At 44.7% G+C, this 16,815-nt stretch overlaps 1 protein-coding gene across 1 annotated transcript; it reads left to right on the plus strand.

The window, feature by feature from the left end:
• Nucleotides 1-653: 653 nt before the first annotated feature.
• Nucleotides 654-11,871, plus strand: CCNJ (cyclin J). Its single transcript, XM_056849912.1, has 5 exons — nucleotides 654-768; nucleotides 5,611-5,821; nucleotides 8,873-9,172; nucleotides 9,272-9,431; nucleotides 11,445-11,871. Exons 1-5 carry the CDS (start codon nucleotides 700-702, stop codon nucleotides 11,860-11,862), a joined length of 1,158 nt encoding a protein of 385 aa, XP_056705890.1. The 5' UTR covers nucleotides 654-699; the 3' UTR covers nucleotides 11,863-11,871.
• The last annotated feature ends 4,944 nt before the right edge of the window (nucleotides 11,872-16,815 follow it).

Raw genomic sequence — 16,815 nt, forward strand, 5'->3', positions numbered from 1 at the left:
AGAAAAGGGCAAGAGCCCAGTAGCACCTTCAAGACTTAACAAGAATATTTTCTGGTAGGGTATGAGCTTTCGTGAGCCACAGCTCGCTTCTTCGAAGTGAGTCTGTCTGCAGTAGTAGAAAAGGGCAAGAGCCCAGTAGCACCTTCAAGACTAACAAGAATTGAAGAAGTGAGCTGTGGCTCACGGAAGCTCATACACTACCAGAAAATATTTTTGTTAGTCTTTAAGGCGCTACTGGACTCTTGCCCTTTTCTACTACTGCATTTTTGTTAGTCTTTAAGGTGCTACTGGACTCTTGCCCTTTTCTACTACTGCATTTTTGTTAGTCTTTAAGGTGCTACTGGACTCTTGCCCTTTTCTGCTACTGCATTTTTGTTAGTCTTTAAGGTGCTACTGGACTCTTGCCCTTTTCTACTACTGCATTTTTGTTAGTCTTTAAGGTGCTGCTGGACCCTTGCCCTTTTCTCCTCCTTGGAGAGCCGGGATCTCGCAGCTGCCTTGCAAGGGGGGAGGGCGGGAGAGGGACCCCGGGGCTGCTTTTAAGCGAGTTGCAACCGCAGGGGCTGGCAGCCGCCTCTCGGGAGCCTGAAACCCAGCCGGGGAGCTGTTCTGAGCCGGTGCTGCTTCCCTTCCCTCCCCGCGCAGGCATCGGGGCTGGTGCCGCCGCCCTTCTGACTCTCTGCAGCCTCACCCCATCCCATGGAGCTGGAGGGGCAGTGGTGGAAAGGACAGCTGGCCGCCGACATCCACCAAGCGCTTCGCTATAAGGTAACACACGCACCGGTGGGAGGAGGAGGAGGGTGCATCTGCCGCTGGGAGAGGGTAGATCGCGGGTGCGGGCCAGTCGAGGGCCATTTACGCATGGGAGGTTTGGCCTTTCCACCCGTAGTTCTTCAGGTTGACATTCGCTTGAACTCAGTAATGCAAATACTGTTGCTTACATGGTCTTCAAACTCTTCCGGAATATTGCTCAGTTTGTATTTTGGTGCTATGAACGTTTTTGGTGTTAAGCCTGCTCTTGGTTTTCGATATTAGCCATTCATGATCTGCACCGCAGTTGGCTCCTGGTCTTGTTTTGGCCGAGAGAATAGAGCTTCTCCATCTTCCGCTTCCAATTATATCATCTGTTTGATTCGCCGCTCTCTAGATGCGCCTTTTCCCCATCCGGATTCTCACAACTCAAAAAAGAAGCCTCCCCTTGCAAAGTTTGGAGAAGCGGGGGGGGGGGGAGGAATGTGTATCAGGAGAGCGGCAGATCCAAGGCAAAACCTCCCATGCGTAAATGGCCCAGGTTGCCCCTGCCTGAGTGACAGTTTGAGCTTCAGCAGGAAGGGATGAAACAGCTGCCTGAGCTCTCCCCCCCCCCGCCCCCCTTGCAGTGGGACATCAAAGGGTAAGGCGAATTACTGGCCTTTTTGTCCTAAGACTTTTATAGTTGGCAACAAGTTACTTTGATTTGTAGGCTGGTGCCAACCACACATACGCTATGTTTCTTGGGGACTGTAAAAAAATATTGGGGGGAGGTACATTGCTTTAATAATGCTGTTCAGATGGCCGATTCGGCCCTGAACAATGGAATGCTAAGATCAACATTTAAAAAGGAATTCATATATTGGGGGGAGGGGAGAGAAAGGTACCATGTTCTGGACCTAATGGCAACTGTTTCATAAATCTGCCCCTTGGGCCTTAGAATTGCCATGTCGGAGGTGTCATGTTATCTCTGAAAAGTTCACCCTTGCAACATCTTTAGGAGTTAAATCTCTGTTATTCCCAGATGGGGAAACCGAGACATCGGTTCCGATCCTAAATACAGTTGCTAGGGAGGGGAGGGTGCTTCTAAAGCCCTAAAGCAAGGGGAGTCATGCTTAAGTCCCATTAAACGGGGATTAGGCTAGACATAACCATTTGCCCCTTCGATTTCAGTGGGAGAAGTTAAGGGTTACTCGATGAATGAATGCATGCTGCTGAAAGCACTTTTCAGCCCTTCTCCTACTGTTAGTGTGCACGTGTGACAATTGGGCCCTTTTTAAATGTGCTTGAACCTGGTTTCTGACTCAGTTGTTATCAGCGTTGAATGCTGAGTGATATTTCAGCCTTCCTGTGCTACGCGATGCATGTATTATTTGGGCTGTCATCCTAAACTGAGTTAGGCGTACCCGAGTACAAGCATGCTTAGGTGTGCCTAACTCTGCACAGCATCCGATCACACCACTCTTTGGATCGGGGCCTAAGTAAATATCCAGTTTGCACACGTAGCATGCCCAAGGCCATATAATATAACCATGGCTAAAGGTAGGGTAGGACTTGACCTCAGATCTCACAAATCCCGTGTGTTGTCCCAGTCATGGTGGCCACTTGGGATACGTGTGCTGTAAGCATTTTAAAGCCGAATGGCTCCTTCCGCATAAGGAGGCTGGAATTTTCCTCGTGAGAAAAGGGAGATTGGCTGAAGTCATTACATGAAAACTTTCCGGCACCTGTAAAAAATGTCTCTGTGGGCGGGGGGGGGGGGGAGAGTGTCATCCTTAAGGAGTGAATTTCTACTTCCCTACTGAATGGTTTTCAGTTTCATTTTCTTTGTCTAAGGGCACGCTCAGATGAAATTCCTTCTTCATTTTGATGGGTTTTTAAAATAAAATTTAAAAAAATCTGTTTAGTTTCTCTCTACCATTCCGGGCTAATGAGAACAGCGGTTCAGTCTTCCCTTAAGTGGTTAATTCCTGCTCAGACAGGCCTTGATTTATGAAGTATCCTTTATTTTAGAGTCATCCTACGTTCTTTACATGGGAAAAAAGGCAGCTTCTTAAGTCCTTCTTCCCCCCTCAGCTCAATGGGAGCCATAGGCTGGTTTAACTGGCCTGTCCAACACATTCTAATGGGACTGTGACTGAAGTACATAAAGAGTGATTAAAATACGCGTGTGGGTTGCCCTGCCATAAGAGCAACTGTGGGAGAGGCTGGACTATAGTTGTTAAATGGATCTTTGACAGCTGGCTAATGCTGCGGATCCCATTCGGAAATTGCTGGCCCCGTTGAGGTCTGCCTTTGTCTCCAGTCCTGGAGGCAGAGGAGAATAAAAAAATATACAACAGTCTCATTCAAAAGACCAATGAGAAAACTGCAGACATTTGTTGCTCTGCAAGCGTGACCAAATTCCAGCAGTGCATAAAAGAATAAATGCAAAAGAGTCGGAGACTTTGCCTTTCCTTGGGGAATCATCACTCGATTTGAAGCTTTCTCCTTGTTTTTTAAATGTTACATACTCCAGATTTTAGTATGGCCGCTTTTTTTTTCTGGTAGAGGCCCTGCGCTTTTAATAGTGATGGAACAGGCAGGAATTTAAGAGGTGCAGCTCCAAACGACTTCATCAGCTCAATTCCTGCTTCGTCTGAAGTCAGGGCGCAAGAGTCTTCTCAGAAGAGCAGTGGCAACTTGAATTACCAGAGTTCAGCCTCCCCTGCTGATTAAATTCTGTTAACTGTGTAAACATTTCCACCCCTTACTTAACCCTATGGTATGTGGTTGCCTCTGATCATACAAATGCTTTCCCAGCTGTGATTGCTGCTGCTACCAAGGTCAAGTGATGCTCAATCATGGCTGTATTAGGACTAGGATTAGTGTGTGGGGGTGATTTTTGCCGTCAAGTCACAGCTCAATTATGGCGACCCCATAGGGTTTTCAAGGCAAGAGAGGTTCAGAGACGGTTTGCCGTTGCCTGCCTCCGCGAGGGCTGAGAGAGTTCTGAGAGAACTGTGACTGGCCCAAGGTCATCCAGCAGGCTTCATGTGCAGGAGTGGGGAATTGCACCCCGGTTCTCCAGATTAGAGTCTGCCGCTCTTAACCACTACACCACGCTGGCATTCTCTGGAATTAGTACTGTTAGCAAATATCTGGAGACTGTCACGTGGGCCTTTTGAGCCTTCAGTGAATTCCTTCCAAAAGGGGAAAATGTGCCATCTTCAACCTGATCCTAAACATATTTCCTCAGAACTCAGTCCCTTTGAGTTAAGCAGAACCCCCTTATAAGTAGACAAAGTGTGGAAATAACACTTGGTAATGCAGCTGATTCCTGAGCACATCTAGCAGAATAAAACTGTATGTTTGAGGGAAAGAGGAGAGAAATCCTCATGAATATAGTTAATGGTTGCTTTAGAAATGCAGCTAAAAAAAGGGTTGAACAAAAATGCTGATAGGAAATACACCTCCAAGTACACACCTACCAAATGTATACTTTAACAAAGATAGTGTTGAGTAATGGGCTGTAAAACCTACTGAAATGATACCAGTGTACTTTAACCATAGGGGGTTTGTAGGCTCTGGGTATTTATGGCCTCTGTCATTTCACTAGCTTCGAAGGGCTAGTCAGTATAAGCTAAGAAAGCTAACTCAGTGAGCTATAAACCCAACCTGAATCTTGAAATGTGGGATCTATTCCACTTTACATCAGTTTTGATTGTAATTATTCCATTCAAGGAATGTGTAATTCCATGACACATTGAACCGTGATTGTATGGCTCACAGAACCTGGGGAGGCATGACATTGTCACAGGAAAAAATGTCAAAGTGAGTTTGACTCTAGATTGTGGGCTTCCATTCCTGGAACATGGCTTCCCAAATGTTCACTTCAGGATAGTAGTTCATCCTGCCCCTACCCTTACCCGGCCAAAGTATAATTGTACCGTTTCAGCTCAGGCAAGGTTTATAATGATTCAGTATATAAAGCCCAATGCTTACATTAACATTCCAGCAGCATTACCTTTTTCTGTATAGTAAGTTTTATGCCACACCACTGAGGTTGGAAATGGGGAGAACAAGTGAGCTGAAAGGAAGACATACCAGGATGTCATCTCCCAGGGGAACCATGTCATCTGCCCATTCAACCTGGCTTTCAAATGTTAACAAGTCCAAGTGGTACCTGACAATGAAGAAACAACAGAATAAGAACATAAGAAAGGCCATGCTAGGTCAGACTAAGGTCTGTCAAGTCCAGCAGTCTGTTCACACAGTGGCCAACCAGGGGCCTCTAGCAAGCCCACAAACAAGACGACTGCAGCAGCATTGTCCTGCCTGTGTTCCAAAGCATTTAATATAATAGGCATGCTCCTCTGATCCTGGAGAGAACAGGTATGCATCATGACTAGTATCCATTTTTACTAGTAGCCATGAATACCCCTCTCCTCCGTGAACATGTCGACTCCCCTCTTAAAGCCTTCCAAGTTGGCAGCCATCACCACATCCTGGGGCAGGGAACCCCACTATTTAACTATGCATTGTGTGAAGAAATATTTCCTTTTACCTGTTTTGAATATCTCCCCCTCCAGCTTCAGCAGATGACCCCGCATTCTAGTATTATGACAGTGTCACAAAGCAAAACTTGGCCTTTCCACCCAGTCCCTTCAATCGTTGTATATCTTTAGGCATTGTACAGTACATATCTGTTTTAATCTATAAAGGTGATAAAACGCTAGATTTGACTTTATCATAAACCCTGGAACAGAGCTCTAATTTCTGACGATGTGTTAAACTTCATCAGCCCTAGTATTTTAATAAAGGACATATCATTGACCTCGGCGGCAGCAGTGTTTAAAGTACCTGTTCTTCTACACTTAGGAGCTGAAACTTCCCTCTTATAAAGGCCACTCTCCCCAGTTAAACCTGAGAAGATATTTTGCAGACTTGATTGCCATTGTGAGCAATCGCTTCAGACTCTGTCCTGCTGCCCGACATCTTGCCGTTTACCTGCTGGACCTCTTCATGGATCGCTACGACATATCCATTCAACAGCTACATGTGGTTGCTCTTTCCTGCCTGCTTTTAGCGAGTAAGTATGATACAACTGACTTAACTGACTGGAATTACTTAGCTTAACAAGTCAGTGCTTTAGCTCCTGACCTCTTGGGAAGCAGATATGTAACCCTAACATGATAAGAGTTAGCCTTTGATTATTAAGGACTATTCATAAAAACTCATATCACTGCTGCTCATTCTGTAGTATGTGGGCATCTTTGGACATAGCATTCTTCCATGATCCATACGAGTTAGGGTTGCTAGGTCCCTCTTCACCACCGGTGTGAGGTTTTTGGGGCGGAGCCTGAGGAGGGCGGGGTTTGGGGGGGAGGGACTTCAATGCCATAGAGTCCAATTGCCAAAGCAGCCATTTTCTGTAGGCAAACTGATCTTCATCGTCTGGAAATCAGTTGTAATAGCAGGAGATCTCCAGCTAGTACCTGGAGGTTGGCAACCCTAATACGAGTTAATGCCTCAGCTATTGTGCTTGATTATGTAAAGAAGCCTGCAGGTATATGATTGATAAAAGTACAGGAGATCTGAAGTCTTATATTACCTAGGATCAAGAAGCATTATTATTATTATTACTATTATTAGTCTAAAGGACAGTTGCACTATATGTCCAGCAATGCAATTGAATCTTCTGATTGGACGTTAAGCAGCTTTCTGACTGCCATATCAAAAATGGTTATTAATTTTTAGTATAAAGTTAACAGAGGTATCCAAAGGAGTACTGTGGAGATGGATCATTAGATCCATCCGACCCATCAACAGAAGGTGCTGACGCTCACACATCCTTTGTATTTTTCCCTCTCCCCAGCTGCCCTTTCTTACTCAAGGAAAGTTTATTCCTAGGGTCGCAGGACCCATGTGGGCTGTTAGCCATGTGCGTCAGAAGTAGGGTTGCCAGGTCTCTTTTTTTACCACTGGCAGGAGGTTTTTTGGGTGGAGCCTGAGGAGGATGTGGTTTGGGGAGGGACTTCAGTGCCATAGAGGAGATGGCTCAGTTGTAGTACATCTGCTTGGCGTGCAGAAGATCCCAGGTTCAATCCCCGGCATCTCCAGTTAAAGGGACTAGGCAAGTAGGTGATGTGAAAGACCTCTGCCTGAGACCCTGGAGAGCCACTGCTGGTCTGAGTAGACAATACTGACTTTGATGGACCAGGTGTCTGATTCAGTATATGGCAGCTTCATGTGTTCATGTGTTCAGTTGCCAAAGTGGCCATTTTCTCCAGGTGAACTGATCTCTGTTGGCTGGAGATCAGTTGTAATAGCAGGAGATCTCCAGTTAGTACCTGGAAGTTGGCAGCCCTAGTCAGAAGACTGTAATGGGGAGGGGTAAGGGGATGAAATTTCCCTTCTTGTCTTGTCCATTGGCGGAGCTACATTCACCAGAGGGAGGAGAAGGTGATTTTGCTTCCTTCCTCCTCCCCACAGCAGCCACTGGGTGGTATTTATTCTGACAATATGTAATAATCCAGATCAGGGGTCTACAACCTCTGGCTCTAGAGCTATTTGTGGGTCAGTGCAGAACCATATGAGGAAAAAAAGAAAGAAAATTAAATCTTTAAGGTATATTGGAGGGTGGAATGCTAGAATAACTAGTATGTGAACAGCAGGAAGTGTTTTTTTTTAATGAAACTAAATAGCTTCCTAGAGATGCTTTACAAAAAAATGGGAAATTATAGAGGTGGACAACTGCCAGTAATCCAAGTACAAATCATGCACAGATTTATGGAAGTGAATTAAAAACAATTATTATTACTTTTTATGAGATCTTGGGTGTGCAATGTCCTGATAGACAACTCACAGCAACCAATGCCAAGCTGTAGAAACTATGGATCACTCACTTCTGATACAGTCGTCCTAGGCTATACTTTCTATTCCTTGGCTCCACCATCAACCAAAAAGGAGACTGCAGCCAAGAAAGCAGAAGGAGATTGAGACTGGGAAGGGCAGCCATGAAGGAGCTAGAGAAGATTTTGAAGTGTAAGGATGAATCGCTGGTGACCAAGATCAAGTTAATTCATACCATCATATTCCCTATTACTACGTATGGGTGTGAAAGCTGGACAGTGAAGAAAGCTGACAGGAAGAAGGTAGATTCTTTTGAAATGTGGTGTTGGAGGAGAGTGTTATGGATACCGTGGACGGCCAAAAAAAAAACAAATCAGTGGGTTATAGATCAAATCAAGCCTGAACTGACCCTAGAAGCTAAAATGACTAAACTGAGGCTATCGTACTTTGGTCACATCATGAGACAACAAGAGTCACTGAAAAAGACAGTCATGCTAGGAAAAGTTGAGGGCAGCAGGAAAAGAGGAAGAGCCAACAAGAGATGGAGGGACTCAATAAAGGAAGCCACAGCCCTCAATTTGCAAAATCTGAGCAAGGCTGTTAAAGATAGGACATTTTGGAGGACTTTCATTCATAGGGTCGCCATGAGTTTGAAGAGACTTGATGGCACTTAACACTCACACACAGGCTATACCCAATCATATTCTGCCGTTTCTTGTTATGAAGTGCTGAGACAAAACATGGGAATTTCAACAGCAACTCTTTGCAGGATGTGATAGCAGTTAATTAATCCTAGGTAACAAAAGGTTGGATATGGACTAAGTTTCCATCAGCAGAATGTAACTTGGGGGGGGCAGGGTTGCCAGCTCTGGGTTGGGAAATACCTGGAGATTTTGGGGGTGGAGCCTAAGGAAGGCGGGGTTTGGAGAGGGATTGCAATGCCTAAGAGTCCAATTGCCAAAGCGACCCTTTTCTCCAGGTGAACTGCTCTCTGTTGTCTGGAGATCAGTTGTAATAGCGGGAGATCTCCAGCCACCGCCTGGAGGTTGACAACCCTAGGGGGAGGTGACCATGAGGATTGTCATGAGGATGTCTGCAGCAGGAAGAGGGAATTCATGGAAATTGCCAGTTTTGTCTGAACCCAACCCAATGTGTCTTCTCTTAAAAAAAAAATCACAATGGTTTCTGTTTTTTATAGATACAACTTCTGTAGAGGAAATCAAAGTGTACCTGTTTTGTTTGATTGTGTACTAATTCTATAATATTTCATCTTCTCATTTTCCTCAAGGCAAATTTGAAGAGAAAGAAGACAGTGTGCCTAAACTTGAACAGCTAAACAGCTTGGGTTGTATGACTAACATGAACCTGGTGTTAACAAAACAGAATTTGCTACACATGGAGCTGCTGCTGTTAGAAACCTTTCAGTGGAATCTTTGCCTCCCAACTGCTGCTCACTTCATTGACTATTATCTCTCCGTTGCCGTTCACGAATCAGATCTCCACGATGGGTGGCCAATGGTTTGCTTGGAAAAGACAAAGCTGTACATGGCAAAATACGCTGACTACTTTTTGGAAGTATCTCTGCAAGGTGCGTTTTTCATGGCTTTGTTCTAAAGTGCCCATAGCTGCTTAGGTACACAGCTCATACTGTGTTTGACTTAACCGTGATCCTCCGATGTCTCTCCAGATCATGCATTTTTAAATTATGCCCCTTCGTTAGTGGCTGCTGCGTGTGTGGCTTCTTCAAGGATTATCTTGCGCCTTTCTCCAACATGGCCAGTGCGACTCCATCGTCTTACCGCATATTCCTGGGATTTCCTGCTGCCATGTATTGAGCGACTGTTGGTGTAAGTTTTGTATAGTCATGTCTAAATTGAAAATATCATACAGGGGTAGGGTTGCCAACCTCCAGGTACTAGCTGGAGATCTCCTGCTATTACAATTGATCTCCAGCCAATAGAGATCACTTCACCTGGAGAAAATCACCGATTTGGCAATTGGACTCTATGGCATTGAAGTCCTTACCCTCCCCAAACCCTGCCCTCCTCGGGGTCTGCCCCAAAAACCTCCCGCTGGTGGCGAAGCGGGACCTGGCAACTCTATATGGGGGCATAGGAAAGGGGGGAAAGGTTAAATACACAAGGCTTCATTTTGCCTAGTTTTCACTATTCTTGTAGGACTAAATTAGACATTATGTTGTTTTTTAACTAATTCAGTTGGGGTTCCCTCAACTCTACTCTCTTTCCCATCAGTCAAGCAGCAGCTGCTGGAAATTCATTCCCCAAGTGCCACAGGGCCCGGATTTGGCCTGGGACCATGGCAGGGGGTGGGCTTCTCCTCCTCCCAGCATCATCTTCTGAACCCAAAAGGCCCCCAGAACAGTTCTAGTTCCTTACTGCTAAAGGGTGCATAGGTATGATAAAGCCCCTTCTCTGTCCTTGGAGGCAATCCTGGGCAAGTTCCTCGTCTCCCACCAGGCAGAGCTCCCTCTCCCTCCTCAACCTTTCCTGTATGCAAGGTAGCATAAACTGGAAAGATGGCCATGGGGAAAGAAGCCTAGGAGGTCTCAAGACTGATACAATTTTAAAAAGTTTATTTTAAGTACACAAGACAGTCAAATAGGGGAACTGAAGAAAGGAAATGCAGAACTTAGCAAACGGAAGTACCGTTTCTAACTAGTTCAAACTTACAAGGATTCTCTGTTCATTTCACCTTTCCTGTGAGGTGAGTCGAGGCTTGTGGCTGAAAGTTGACAAAGGCCCCTTCTTGCTAGTCCTTATTTAATAGGGTTGCCAAGTCCTTCTTCGCTACTGGCTGGAGGTTTTTGGGGCGGAGCCTGAGGAGGGTGGGGCTTGGGGAGGGGGAGGGACTTCAATGCCGTACAGTCCAATTGCCAAAGTGGCCATTTTCTCCAGGTGAACTGATCTCTTTCGGCTGGGGATCAGTTGCAATAGCAGGAGATCTCCAGCTAGTACCTGGAGGTTGGCAACCCTATTTAATGAAGGGAGGGAAATCATCTTTGACCAATCAGAAAGGGGAAGCTTATGTTCTCTCTGATGAAATCTAGACCAATGAACTGTTTCCCCAGAATCATCTAGGTTTTGTACCCAGCACCTTTTGGGTGTCCAGGAACAGGGTGCAGAGGTCTCACTTGGGCTGTTTGTGTCAGGTGGGAGGAGACTTCCCTGCAATGAGCCATTAAGCATGCATGGGTTTTCTATTGTCTTCCTTGGAGTGGTAGTTGACAGGCTCCTTTGGCAGCCAGCTAGATGTCAAAATCCTTGAAGTTTGTGGAGTTCTGGTCAACCAAGGTTCTCACAACACTGGTCTTTCTTACATGGCAAAAAGGTGTTCATTTCTACGGTAAAATCAGTGCATTGGAATACTGACAGTACTATATCATTACTATTGATGCTATAGCTGTGACCTGAAGCGCTTTGAGTAATACTTTGAAAATGGACAGGGGCTCTTCTAGTTCCCCTTATAGTATAGGGTTGCCAGCTCTGGGTTGGGAATTGCCTGGAGGTTTTGGGGGTGGAGCCTGAGGAGGGCAGGGTTTGGGGAGGGACTTCAATAGGGTATAATGCCATAGAGTCCACCTTCCAAAGTGGCTATTTTTTCTAGGTGAACCGATCTGTCATTTGGAGATCAGTTGTAATAGCTGGAGATCTCCAGCCACCACCTGGAGGCTGGCAACTCTATAGTAGTAGCAGCCTACCCCCCCCCTCCTGCATGAGGCTCTTGTTGGAAGGAAATATTTGTCCCGTTGCCTTGTGTAGGCATGTAAGTAGGGGGGTTTGGATGAGACAGTGTTAAAGTAAGGTTTGATTTTTTTTTAATATATTTTTTTTGTATTCTAGTGCCCATGATAATGACGTCAAAGAAGCCAACAAGCAAAAAGGACAACACAGTTCTCAGGCTGCACCACACAGTTTATTTCAGACAACAACGCCTCAGCCTCCACAGCAGACACATCTACAGCAGCACATTACCCAGTATGTTCAAGCACATCAAACTCCTCTACAATACCATCATCAAACTGGGCAGCAGCAAAATTGTCAGCCGATTGTGTCATCGGGGCATACGTCATCTTACCCACTGCAGACTTGCCCAGGTGGTTTACAAGGTGGTATTCAGGCTCGAGGTCATATACAGACTGCTACAGGGGTGTCGCTAGCTGTACCTATTGAAATGAAGCCATGTTTAAGTGTTTCCTACAACCGAAGCTACCAGATTGCCGGACGTTACCCTTGTATTACCCCTTGTTTCGAGAGGTGATGACTATAGATTCAGCAGAAACTTACATTCTGGCAGCATCCCAGGAAAAGAGGGCCGTAATCTATCACTAATCCTTTATAAAGAACGGGGAAGATGGAATGCAAATTGTTTCAAAATCGTTGTTCAGATCAGAGATTCTGCAGATGCGAGCACATTAACAGGAATGTTTGTTTGACAGTGATGGGGAAAAAATACTGCTGGAGCACAGAAGTCTTCCCTAAAAACCAGACTGACTCCAAGACTGTTTCCCAGGAAGAGGCTGTGTAGTTTTTGAAGACCACTGTTTCTACAAATGTCCGTACAGTATTGAACCAGATATTAAAGTCCACCAAGTGCCATGCTTTTCCAAATGAGGGAGAGCAACGTGGGTATAGAAGAGTGCTTTTCCAAACCGTGGAGAGCCATGTGGGAGAGAGGGGCGAACCTTTTGTTCTAACTCAGCAGTTCAGTTCCCATCCATGTTTGTAGATGTGGGTTTAGTGTTAAAAATATCCTTGGATTAGTGTTTAAATATCCTTGGATTAAGCTTTTTTTATGTCTTTGAATTCAAAGTTACTGTATTTTGTTTTCGGAAACCGTTTAGAGGTAAACCATACTAACTCAGGGAATTATTAAAAACTACTGTGATACTAGTGTATGCCATTTTGCTCAGGATCACGACAGTAGCAAATACCAAAGGGAGTTGAGATACTCATCCTGACTACTCCCTTAATCTCCAAGTGCGCTTTGTAATGAAAGATGGAAGAATAGCATGCTATTTTTTTAATGGAGCCGATAACAAACCATAGCTCATAGAACTTCATTTGATTTCTCCCTAGTTTATGCAACAAATATCAGAACAGGTCTGATGTGTGAATTCCCAGTTCCTTGGGTGGGTGTATGTGTGTGGGGGGTACAGTTTAAATGTTTATAAGAAATCCAGACATACATGACAGCTGTAGAGTGGGTAGAAAGAAGAAATGAAAGTTCTCAGGTTATACCAAGTCATCCTATTTGTATACATTTATGAGCAGGGTTCTGTGTTCATATTATGACTGACTCAAAATACCTTCTGGTGTGAATTAGACAGTTATGTTAATGGTGCTAATTACATAGCTATCAGAATTGTGATAGTCTGTTCAAGTTTAAATTTGTACTCCCTGTTCCTACCAGAAGTAGAATTTAACTTAAGTGGGGAGTACAAACCGGTGGTAAACGTATTATATGGAGAACCCCCTCCAGTTTGCACAATTGGGTAATTTAACTCTTTGTTTGATGAGGCTAAATCTCCGGAGGACTAGATTGAGAGTATAGGGGTAGTGATCCCATTTCTGAGGGTTGGCAGTACTTGTTTCTGAATAATATTGGGATAGAACATGATTATAGTAGTTTTGTTTGATGATGGACTTTCCTTGGAAAAGAAAACAACTGCTCCCAAACGCTTGGCATTTTGAGGGAAAAGGCACAGCTTGCTCTTAGAGGTGAATGTGCTGGCAAGAAAATATTGTTTAAGTTAGAGGAGAAGCAATCCTCTGTGTTGGTAATTATTTTATACTATATGTTTTCAGGGTGACTGTTGACAGAAATGTGGTATCACAGTGGGAACATCTTTAATACGACAGAGCATGCCCTTGACTTTTCTTTCCTAAACTCGTTTTACTATTTCCCTGTCAACTTTCTGTCTTCCTTGGGGGAGGGGGGGGAGATATGGCTAGATAAAAGAGGAGGGGAGACATTGTTCAATGGTTTGATTTGTGGTGTTTCGTTTTTGTATTTGGGGGACAGAAAACTGGAGAATGCATCTGAAAGGGGAAGATATTCATCTCCGTTTGCAATACTTAAAACTCTCTTCGTCATTTAACTACCTCAATAAGGCTTTGAATGTACAGTCCTGTCGCAGTCCGTGACTTGAAATAATAGCAGGTGGCTTCAAGAATCCTGATATTGGCTCTGCTTTCATCGTCCACGTGCGAGATGGCCATGGCGTTACTAATACATCAGACGAGTCTACTTTGTAGGCTTTTATACTCAAATGTTAGTTAACAATTAACACTGGAATTATGGGGAGGGGAGGGAAGGGTAATTTGTCTAGTTAAAACAGCAAAGCAAAAACAGGAGTGTTTCATTCAAGTCACTAGGCTTAATTGTTAAAGGATTCACTACATGCTATTGAGTTTGGGGTTTGTTTGGGGTTTGGTTGTTTTGTTTTTTAAAAAAAACTTTTTATTTATAGCCTGTTGAGTTTGACATTATCTTGACAATTGAATATGCACTGTGAACCGTTTCCAGTTGTTAAAAAAAAACGGCTTGATCAACCTCCACTGAAGCCACATGCTACTTGAAATTCTGACTTGCAGGTATTAAAATGTGTGTGTTGGGAGAAATGTCCATAACAAAGGGATCCAGATGAGTGCCATGCACTCTTTTTAAAAAATAAAACTAGTTTTGAGTAAATCTCTCCAAGCTTGTGTTTGAATGTTCCTGTGTTCAAATGTGTTTTAGGAGTGTGATTTGTAGCCTCAGTGTCCAGGCCCTGCGTCCTGATGAAAATACAGAGTTTCAGTCCAGTTCTAACTCTTAACACACACAAAAAGGCAGGAAATGAAGCAGGAAAGAGGACCTTTTAAAAGACTCTATAACAAAAGTCATCACCCTCACACTGCGCCACTGAAACATCCTCTTCGTTGGGGAAGGAGAGGAAGAAAGAGGAAATGATTCTTTACAAAACTACAAACAATTAAAATTGAATCAATGTTTTTTTAAAAAGCGAAAGACCATGTTGGAGTACTTACTGAGATCAGCATGGCAAATGAATATTATAGAGCTAAGCTGACCTTAGGAGCCCCGTGGCGCAGAGTGGTAAGCTGCAGTACTGCAGTCAAAAGCTCTGCTCATGACCTGAGTTCGATCCCAACAGAAGTTGGTTTCAGGTAGCCGGCTCAAGGTCGACTCAGCCTTCCATCCTTCCGAGGTCGGTCAAATGAGTACCCAGCTTGCTGGGGGTAAAGGGAAGATGACTGGGGAAGGCAATGGCAAACCACACCACAAACAAAGTCTGCCTAGTAAACGTCAGGATGTGACGTCACCCCATGGGTCAGGAATGACCCGGTGCTTGCACAGGGGACCTTTACCTTTTCCTTAAGCTGACCTTGCATTTCGGGCTGTGTATGTAACTCCATTCTCAAGGGAATAAAGGAAAATATGGGCTGGATCTTATCAACTAAAAATGGAAGGTACTCATGGACATAGGGTTGCCAGGCCTCTCTTCACCACCAGCAGGAGGTTTGGGGGGGCAGACCCTGAGGGCGGGGTTTGGGGAGGGGAGGAACTTCAATGCCATAGAGTCCAATTGCCAAAGCGGCCATTTTCTCCAGGTGAACTGATCTCTATTGGCTGGAGATCACTCGTAATAGCAAGAGATCTCCAGCTAGTACCTGGAAGTTGACAACCCTAGTTTCCCACCTCGTGAACAAAATGTCACGTGCTGGGGAGGGGGCTGAATTGGGGTCAGTGGGGTCTGCAGCTAGGATTGCCAGCTCCGGGTTGGGAAATACCTGGAGATTTTTGGGGCAGAGCCTGAGGAGGGCGGGGTTTGGGGAGGAGAGGGACTTCAATGCCACAGAGTCCAATTGCCAAAGTGGCCATTTTCTCCAGGTGAACTGACCTCTATTGGCTGGAGATCAGTTGTAATAGCAGGAGATCTCCAGCTAGTATCTGGAGGTTGGCAACCCTATCTGCAGCCAACTCTTTTTTTTTTTTTTTTTTTTTACAGGCTGCTAGTGCTGTCTGCCCAGGCACTTTCAACTAACAATAAAAAACTGAACTTTTTCATTCAGATTCTATCTCAGTTAATTAAAATGTAGACAAGTTCTGTTCAATTTCAAACATGTTTTTCCGGTCTGTACCCAAAGGTAAAAGTGCTCGTTGGTATGACTTCAAACCACCATTTTTAATGAAAAAGCCAGATGAATCCACCAGTCACGTTAAACAGGTTGAACTTGGCCATGCTGTTCCAATATAGAAAACAAATGCTCTGCCAGTATACATTGCTAACAGTCATTAAAACCTAGAAAGGCTGCTTCCAGCTGGGGGCTCAAACACAATACTGCCGTGGCGGCGGCAGCAAGCAGGGTGGGAGCCCATCTGTTCTTTTGCTGATGCTGGCCCCATCCTTCCCCCCCCCCATTAAGCCAGCCTCCCACCAAAGTCCAGGACACCCCCCCCCCCATCAAGCTACCCTGTTGTACTACAGTGTGGCTTAGAAAGGGGAAAGAAAAATGGCCCTTTAAAGGGCTGGGAGGGGGGTGCGTAACAGCAAGGCGCACTGTGCAGTTTTCGAATTTAGCTCTACCCCTTCCCCTGCACAAAGGCACTCCCTCACAGCAGCTCTATAGATTTCCCTTGGAGCGGGTTTATTTTTCCCCTCTCTGGTTTAAAAGTCCCAGGAAAAGCATCAGTCACGCTTGGCCTAATCATGATCTCATGCGGATGTTGTCCTTTAATATGGAGGCTTTCTCCTTGCTACGTGGAGAAAATCCCAGTGTGAAAGCAGCCAAAAATTCTTTACTGTTGCAGAAACAAGCAAAATAATTTTTTTTATTAGTTAAGCAATACGTTTAATTAATTCACAAGCAACGTGTTTGCATATATCTAGTAAATAACATATCGTAAGTATTTATGAAGCAATCTCTGCAAAGACAATGTGACTCTCAGAATACAAGTAATGGCTTAGATCCCGTGGTGATTTCTGCTGAAAGAAGGGATCTCTGTCACTGAAATGGGACTTCCCTGCTTCCTCTTCCCACTGTAGGCCAAAAAGCACCAGAAACGTTGCTACTGTGAGGCAGGGTCACACACAAAGAGAGAGAACAGTATGAAGAGTCCACAGAAATCTCTCCCGTTGGAAATCCTCTGTTGAATCCAAGCCAATGACTTCCTTGCAATAATTCAAACTTCAGTCAGCAAAGTTCTCAC

Source organism: Euleptes europaea, chromosome 5 (genome assembly GCF_029931775.1).
Source record: "Euleptes europaea isolate rEulEur1 chromosome 5, rEulEur1.hap1, whole genome shotgun sequence".
Lineage (NCBI taxonomy): Eukaryota > Metazoa > Chordata > Lepidosauria > Squamata > Sphaerodactylidae > Euleptes > Euleptes europaea.